The sequence below is a fragment of the Helianthus annuus genome, chromosome 9 (genome assembly GCF_002127325.2).
Source record: "Helianthus annuus cultivar XRQ/B chromosome 9, HanXRQr2.0-SUNRISE, whole genome shotgun sequence".
NCBI classification, from domain to species: Eukaryota; Viridiplantae; Streptophyta; class Magnoliopsida; order Asterales; family Asteraceae; genus Helianthus; species Helianthus annuus.
In genome coordinates, this window is record NC_035441.2 from 145,044,365 (window position 1) to 145,053,825 (window position 9,461).

Sequence of the window (9,461 nt, forward strand, 5' to 3'; positions counted from 1 at the left end):
AACGAACACGAACAAGGCCTTGTTCGTATTCGTTCGGTTCTTTTACAGCCCTAATTAATATGTCTTTTTTTTTAACTTCCATTTGTACCTTGATAAGTATTTTCAAATAATAATCAAACGAGCAGATTTTATATTTGGGGTGGCCGATGCTCAGAACCGGAACAGTCTGATTCACTAGAAGTTGAATTTTTGAAAAAATACAACTTTTTTATTATAGGGGTGGGTGTCGATGATGGTATGAAAAGGAAACATTTGGGCATTTGGGGTTCATGTGAATCTGTTCACGGCAGGCCGCCCTCTTTACCCAACTTGTAAAAAAAATAAACTCCCGTTTCAAGCCTCAAAAAGTCAAATTACATATAGAAAAGTATTAATTTAATCAGCCACATTTGTTAGTTTATATATGTGATTATAAATATAAATTATAAATATAAATCAAATGTTTTATGTATCTTTTAATAGTGATAAGTAAAAAGAAGTCCTTGTGATCTAGAAGAATATTTAACATTACACCGTGGGGTATGGTGGGCTTGGGTTGGGGGTTGGGTTAGGCATTTGGTGACATGTGTAAAGGGAGCCAGCCCACTGCCAGGTGACGTGTCTGCGGGGTATGGCGGGGCGTGGGTTGGGCTTGGATTGGGTGCACCGCGTGGCATAAATGTTTTTTTAAAAAAAATACAAAAAATTTATAAAAAATCACACAACATTTTAAAAAAAACCTACAACTTCATTAAAATTTTAAAAATTACATAATCCTAAAAATTACATAATTTCTAAAAATTACAAAATAAAAAAACCTAGAGCGTTAAAAAAATTTCAAAAAGGTCGATCTTGTCGAACGCCTTGTTTTCCTTGCCTCGAAACTCTATGTTCGCCACCGCCACCCGGTCCTCGTGGCTTAACTCGCCACCGGGAACGGCTTCGTAGTAAGCCTTGAAACGCTCGAGCTTGGGCCGTAGCTCGCGCCATTTATGTTGGCACGCGTTGAGGTTGTGGCGGTCGTTACCGACGTTATGTCGGTAGGCCGCGAATGTTTCCGCCCAATATTTTGTTTGGCCCGGTGGCCGCCCCTTCATAGCGTCGACGACGCTAGTTATGAGTGTCATTTTTTCTTCACGGGTCCAGGATGCCATAGTGGTGTAGCGGGTTCAAGACAGTGATGTTGGGTTCGTGGGATGGGGGGACCAGCGGGGTAGCGGGTTCAAGACAGTGGGTAGCCGGTGGGGTTTTTGTTCGTGGGATGGGGGGACCAGTGGGGTTGGGGTTACAATATATAGGCCTTTGGGTGACCCGGGTGGCGGTTTGAGAAGATGGGGGGATGGGGGACCGTTTGAATTTTAAAATTCAAAATCAACCGCCTGACGTGGCGGGTGAACCAATGGGATTCAGCCAGCTCGCTTGGCCATACCGCCCCACGCCCGGCTTGAAAGCCAAGCCCCAAGGGGCCACGCCACAACCCAAGCCCACCCAGGGTGATGGCTTAGGCGTTTTCCCCCAACCCACGCCCAAACTCCCGCCCCATACCCCATGGCCTTAGTGTAGTGATAATAAGGGTAATAATGAAATCAAATCTTGTTGTGTAGTTTCGAAAAAAGGTTATTGGATTTTACCACCTCCAACTATTAGCTATATATTGGCCGCTATCACCTTCAACTATCACTTTGACATCCGTCACCCCCAACTTAATACTTAGCATGTTCTGTAAACACGTCGTTAACTGATCACTAACTTTTGATCATGTTACTATATTTTTAGGGGTGTCATAGGGATTTTAGGAAGGTTTTAGGAATCTTATAACACCCCCAAAAGTATAGCAACATGATTAAAAGTTAGTGATCAGTTAACGACATGATAACAGAACACACTAAGTGTTAAATTGGGAGTGGTGAACGTCAAAGTGATAGTCGGGGTGGCAACGGCCAATAGTTAATAGTTTGGGGTGATAAAATCCAATAACCCTTCGAAAAATAGTAGTGGAAATTACGTCCTACAACCAGTGAGTGTAACCCGTATTTTATTTACGTAATTTAGAAAGAGATGTCCTATCGTCCATTTTGTATTTCTTATGTCTAAAGAAATTAGACAAGGATGATGCCGTCTAGTACGTGTCTTTAATTGGGATGTTTTGCGACCAAATAAGTAATAATAGCATGATTCGTAAATAAACACTACACGATAGGTTTATTTGATTGTATATATTTTTTTTTATGAATATATTACTTACAAGACTATATTCGTTGGAATCTCTTTGCTTAATCAGTGGCTATATCCATATTGAGCGCTAAAATGACGAGATAAAGAGTTAACATGCATAACAATTTCAAGTTATTTGAGACGACACTTATAAAACTATATAATCCCCTAAGAATTCTTGGTGTTTTTATATGTTACAACTTTTGCTTACATTGCAGATTGCACTTTGTTTCTTTTCTTTGACTATAAACCAATTTAGTAGTGTAATCAACTATGCTCAATAAACCCCATCATTTATTGAATTTACCGAAGTAAATTGTCATTTTAGTACCTGAGATTTGACTAAAATTGTCACTTTAGTCTAAATAATTTTTTTTTGCTATTTTAGTTCAAATGGTTTTGTTTTCTGTTATTTTAGTCCCTTACTTTAGTCATCTTTTGCCATTTTCATCGACCACCACCACCACCTCCCACCACTCACCCCATCACAAGCCTCTATCATCGCCGCCACCTGTCTACACCGTCACCACCCACCCATCCCACCCCCCACCATTTCCAGCACTACCGTGTCACGTGTTTTTTAAGTTTCAATTTCATGTGATGTACTAAAAATAACATGTCACGTGTTTTTTAAGTTTCAATTTCATGTGATGTACTAAAAATAACACACACTAACTGATTTTTCATATCTTTATTATTTTTCTCAAATAACTTGTGTTAGCTAATTTTTCAAAATAAAAAAGTAGTTAAAAGAAGTAGTCTAGTATATCGTAACAAACTATTAGATACTAAGAAACAAAATTGGTACCGATATTGATATTATCGGAACTATTATGGATATTTATATTTATGGTTTTTAGTCGATGTAAAATACAGGTCGATATCATTTTTCGCATATCATGATTTTATTGTTTAAGTTATATCTTTGGGTTACACGAGGGTAAGTTTTATAAAACGCTATCACTACTAGATAATTGGGTTTTTGCTACCGCATTTCCGGTCGCAAAATGGTGGCAATTGCCTTTTTGCCACCAAAAACTCGGTAAGAAAAACACACGTAGCTATTGCCCTATTGGCACCTATTTGCTACCGTTTTGCTATAGTTAGTTTGCTACCATTTTGCTACCACTTTTTATTACCGTTTTGCTACCATTTGTGCTACCGCTTTTTTTGTCACCATTTAGCTACTGCTTTTTGCCACTTTTTTTCCTACCGTTTTTTTTTTTATTTTTGTCACCATTTAGCTACCGCTTTTTGTCATATGCTATTCCATGTTTTATATCTACGTACTCCATTTCATTTATTTGCAATATCTAGCCATTTATGATACTTCAAAATTATAATAAACATTCAAATCAAAACATCAAATAACCAAAATTAAAACATCCAAATCAATACATTCAAACTAAACGTCTTTATTGCTATTTTCGAACCACAATTGTTAACATAGCTTCAATGTTCATCATAACATCTTTGTATCCTTTTCCATTTCAGCCATCAACTCTTTTATAATTACGCTGAACCTTTCTTTCTCTTCTTTCTTTTCCTTAACGAGCTCCTTGAAGACTGCCTAGGTAATTCTAAACCACTCCCAATTAAGCTTGTCATTCCTGTTGGATATTTTAGTGTAATTTGAGATTGCGTGTGACATACAAATAAGAGTGCATGCTTATTTGAATGTCATCGGGACTAACGGGGAATCCAAAGGGGCAGCGCCCCCTAGAGAAGCGGGGTCCAAGGGGCGGCAGCCCCTGGCGGGGTCCAAGGGGCAGAGCCCCTGGCTGGGGTCGAAAATGCATCAGAAATTAAATTTCGGGCTAAATATGCACTTTTGAAACATGAGGGACTAAAGGTGTTTTTGTTCAAGATGAAAACTGCAAGCAGTTGTGGAAAACTGCAAATACGCTCTCTCAAACGATTTTGAAAAACCCCAGACGAATTTGCAGTTCGTGAGAATCCCTCAAAATTCTCTCAACCAAATTCTCATACAGAAATCAAGAATCAATTCTGATTTTATCCGATCAAAGATTGGTATCCACTCCAATTGTTTGATCTGAAAGTGATTACACGACTTCAGATTTATCCAAGCAATTTCGAATTTCCCCAACAATTCCAGCTCGGTCTCGGTCTAAAAACGGATGTCCAAACGCAAGCCAATCTTTTTCCACAAGTTGCTACACAAAAATAGGGATTAATAATACTTGTTTTTACTTAGCTAACAAGACATGTATACATAGTCTACATCTCGAATGAAAACAAACCATAAATCCCTTGATGGTGCGGTAATATGAATCAAGTAACAAACTTCCAAGAGTAACTAGTTGGCTTGTTTTATCCCATCCATCTCTGTACAAAAAGAAAAGCATGTTCGTGAAGATATCATACATTTCTATTTCTTAAGAAGAGTAATAAACCCTATACAAAGCACTTAAGCAGTGTATAATAATAAATTAGAACAATAGGTTGAAAGTCACGAGTCTGAAACAGTCGCAGATGATGTGTATACCTGCAATGAACAAGCATGGATGCTCTCGATTGCAACACGAACAACAATCCAAGCGGAGTCTACCAGCACATTCTGAATGTGTATTAACCAGCCACTGTCACCAAGGAATGATACAAATGCAGACATATAGCTGAGATTACCTCCACCCCATACTTCTTAAAATTAGAGTTGATTCTTAGGGTTAGGATGTTGGAGATTGAGATTATACCAAGAATGATGACATCCTATCTGATGGCTAGTTCCATGTGTATCAAAGTAGTCTCTAAGACAAGCTTTACTCTCCCTATGGCATGAATGTTATCTATCCCAAAGAAAAAAATCTATGCAAACGACCACGTAAGCTTTAAAACAGGCATACTAACATGACAAACCAACATATATTTTAGGTCAAACCTTTGACAGACCTCAGACTCGATACAATTGGCAAATGCATTCTTTACCTTAATCACATGGTTCCATAGTGAATTGATACATTAGAAAGATCTAGTGAATGCATAAAGCTCCGCCTCAAGGCCCTGAGGCGCACTTATTAAAACTAAGTCTGCAAAATAAAAGAATATACGCACCCAATCCATTCTATCCCTTCCCCTCTCTGCATTCAAAACTTTTGACATAATATGCTTTCCAAACTAACTCACAACAGAGTTTAAAACATTAATTGATTACGGTTCTTAAAACTATGGGATTATTGTTGTAAGTCAACTATTATTTAAGGACCAACCCTAGATTAGTTGATTTCATAGATTGAGAGAAAAGTGATGACTCTATTTATAGAACACTACTCTAAATCAATCTACTGGTCATCTTCTTATTTGAATATAAAGTGAACAACTGTAGAAAGTAAATTGACCCTTTCATAGAGGTCAAGGTTGCAACCTTTAATGTTGGCTAAGAACCAAAATACTATGTCAATAATTGGAATCTCGTTGTTGTAACAACTTTTACTTACTGATTCTATTTTCAAGATTCTTTGACCACAAGGTTGTCTCCAAACAATACCTAAGTATGTGTCACAACATCTCAAACAACCACTCTCAATTGATAATGATAAGCTTATAGTTTTCGCTGCGAAACCTACCAATTTCACTCCTGATTTAACAATCTGAAACTTCTAATAAGCATTCATAAAGCTAAAACATCGATCATGAATGATATATATAACCAGTTAAAACCTAAATCCTGATCAATCAAATAGCCAAACAACAAATCAATTTCAGTGTAGAAATTTGCTACAAATTAAGAGCTAAATAAGTAATTATCAATGAAATCAACTTTCCAAAATCTCAACAGATTACATATAAACAGTTTTTTGGATAATAAATTTCAGCAAACGCTAATTAATTGATATAATCGAGAATCAGAACATTAGAGAAATTGTAAATTGGTCAAATCAGTCATCTAATTAACAAGAAATGAGGTCGAGAATCATACCTTACTAAACCCTAATATGTGGAATCGGTCTGCTATGGACGGTTTCTCGATGACTTTGATGATAACGAAAGAACTGCCATGGCCAAAAGATAAGGAGAGATTCAAATCTGTAGTATTTCTAAATGACATCTGAAAAACTGTACAGTATACCTCATCAATACACTAAACCTAATCAATATACGGTCACTTGCCTCCGATTTCCCTAAATGCACGTTTCATTAGTAACTCTGTAACACACGATTTACATAAACCCTAACTAATTGTTCGAGATTCAACAACTACTGGTTATATATTTGAGCAAACAAGGAGAAGCAAATGAAGCTGATCACTGTATCAGATCAATGTAATAAGAACATCTAGGTACTAAGATCGGAAAAAATGAAACGCACTGTACCAGATCAATTTGTTCTGTGAATCGAACATTGAATCTGATCTTCTTCAAAGTGATCACTGTATTGCATCAGATATTAAATCGTCTTCAAATTGATCAATTTGTTCTGTGATGTAACCAGACCACTAAGGTTTGGTTCCGGTAGGATGATGTAGATTTGTCTTCAAATTGATCGTTGTATTGAATCGGATATTTAATCTAATCAACCAATTTCTCCGGTGTGCTATTGTGTTCCGGTAAGGACAGAGGAGATAGGGCGACGATGTGGCGATTGGCATCGTGTGATTGGTGATTTTGGTGGGGGGAGATGAGATGTGTGTGTGTTATTTAGGGAAATTAAGATTTCACATGGAAAAAAATTACCCATTTTGCTACCCTTTTTTCGGTAACAAATTTCGGTGACAATTGCCATTTTTTCTAGTAGTGTATATGTTTTACCCGTGGTATCACACGAGGGTGCTATATATTTTATAAAATGATTACTAGAGATGGGATCGGTATCAAACCAAAACCGTATCGGTACCAATACTAAAAATACTGATACTGAAATTAAGGAAAAGTGGATACCAAATACCATACCGCATATATTGGTTCGGTACCGGTACGATAGCAGTATCGGTACAGGTTTTACGGTACTTTACCGCATTAGTACCGCTTTGGTGTTATCCATTGTTTTACCTAATCTCCTTAATTGTGGATACAAACCATTGTATTACAAATAAGTTTAAATTATCTTACTAAAAGACGCAAGAAATAAGTACATTTGAGCCATGCTTTTCACTAATGATAAAGATGGTATGAACAACTTAAAAGAAAAACCGTGGAGATGGGATATTGGTTTGGAATTCAGATCTAAATAAAAAAGTACAATATAATGAAAATTAATAATGAAAGAGTATAAGATAATCTGGCACATATGCATAACTTGTTTTAATCGATCGACTCAATCATGAAACTGCTATCCAGTATCCGCCTATTGTTCATTTCACAAACTATTCAAACACTTATATGTTTAGTTTATAAAGACAATAAATAACTAAACTAGTTGTAAACAAATATTCAACTGGTTTATAAGAAAAAATGCATCACCTGAATTAACTCATCTACCATTATTTAAAATGTAAATTGAAAGATAAATTAATTAAATAGTGACAAAAATAACCCTTGAAATTTCTTAGTAAAATTAGGTGCTAATACCGGTTTTTATCGAAAAATATCGATACTGATACCATTATTTACCATACCGAAATTCAAAAAATCTAATACTAGTACTGGTATTAATACTACCATTTATGATCGATATGATACCAGTATTTCGGTAAAAACTCTCATCCTTGAAACTTACTAGTTTCTAGTATAACTTTAACTTCAAAAGCTAGTGGACTATACTTGTTACTAACTAAACTTAAAGTACCAACAATGCAAAATTCAACTTCTATAATCATTTGTGCTTTCTGCCTGCATCTCCACTTTTCTCTTTCCCCACCGACCCCTATAAAAAAACCAACCCTTCCATCTTTTCTTCAAAATCCACCAAAAAATGGCAACAATTCGCTGCAACGGTAATTGGGTTCAATTCGATTCTCATGACAATCAATGTTTTGAAGACAACGAAGAAGAAACATTATCTCTTTGCGATCTTCCCACCAACGACATTCAAATCCAAACAACCTCAAACATAGAAGACACCGAACCAGAAGACTTCCAGTTCGGTTCCTCTCACGGCGATACCACTTGTCTCTCACCGGAAAACATGTGCAACGCCGATGATGTGTTTTTCCAAGGTCAGATTCTACCGTTACGCCACTCGGTCTGCTCCGAAACAGCCGGGTTGACCCGGTCAGCATCTATGAGTGTTGTCGGCAGTAGAAGTATAACCACCGGAAAAGACCCGAGAACAATTCGGTCAAACGAGTACGGGTACAAACCCAAGATCCGAAACCAGTTCCATTCACACCCGAGCCCATCACCACAGATCCGAACCCAAAGTTTCCGTACACTTTCACATTCAAACCCGAAAACATCATCCTCGTTATGGAGTTTTTTACAAGTGGGTTTAGTAAAGCCACAAGAAATCGGGTTATCAGATTTAAAAAACCGGAGCAAGAGATTCGGGAGCCACAACAGCAACAGCAGCAGCAATAGCGGTAGTATGAATAGTATGAATGGTACAAATGATCAAACACAAAGTCAAAACAAACACCAAAATAAAATAAAGCATCCGCCGAAAAACAACAAGAAGAAACAGAGGTTGTTTTTCGGCGGATGTAAATGTACTGCAGTTACAACCGTTGGTACGATGAAAGATACTGTTGGAAAGAAGAAGACAACAACTGAAGATAGAAATAGTACGATGATCGGTGAAGGGAGACAGACGGCGTCACGTCACCGAACGTTTGAGTGGTTAAAGCAGCTTTCGATAGCTGCACCAAGTGAAGCTTAATTGATTGAGATGATTATTGTTGAGCATGCTTGTAATCATTCATCAATCTCTCTTTTCGACAACTTTTTTTTTTTTTTTTTTTGGAGAAGATTAATTCTACTTTTTCAGGGGATGTTTTCTTTTTTTGGTTTATGTGTGTAGTTTAAGTTTAGGAGTGTGAGTCACTCATGTCGTTTAGGAATCATTGTAACTAAAGGTTTGTTAATTTATTGTTCAAAACATGATTTAGATTATGAGCATTATTTTGGTCTTTTTTTAATTACTGTATATGTTAATCAAATAATTTAATAGTTTTATGTTTATATAATATATGGAATAATGGATTTTAATCATTCAAACTATTAGCCGTTGGCTAACAACGGTCTCAACTTCAAAAATAATCAGTGGTGTTCTCACATTTTCATATATTGTAAAGTAACGGACCTTTACTAACATAACATTAATTTCTTTTTGTCCCCTTATCGTTTTCGGTTTAGTAAAGGTGCATTGGTTTACAA

At 36.6% G+C, this 9,461-nt stretch overlaps 1 protein-coding gene across 1 annotated transcript; it reads left to right on the plus strand.

Moving 5' to 3' along the window:
* The first annotated feature begins 8,061 nt into the window (after positions 1–8,061).
* On the plus strand, positions 8,062–8,964 carry LOC110893010. Its single transcript, XM_022140135.1, has one exon. It carries the CDS (start codon positions 8,062–8,064, stop codon positions 8,962–8,964), a length of 903 nt encoding a protein of 300 aa, XP_021995827.1.
* Positions 8,965–9,461: the final 497 nt, after the last annotated feature.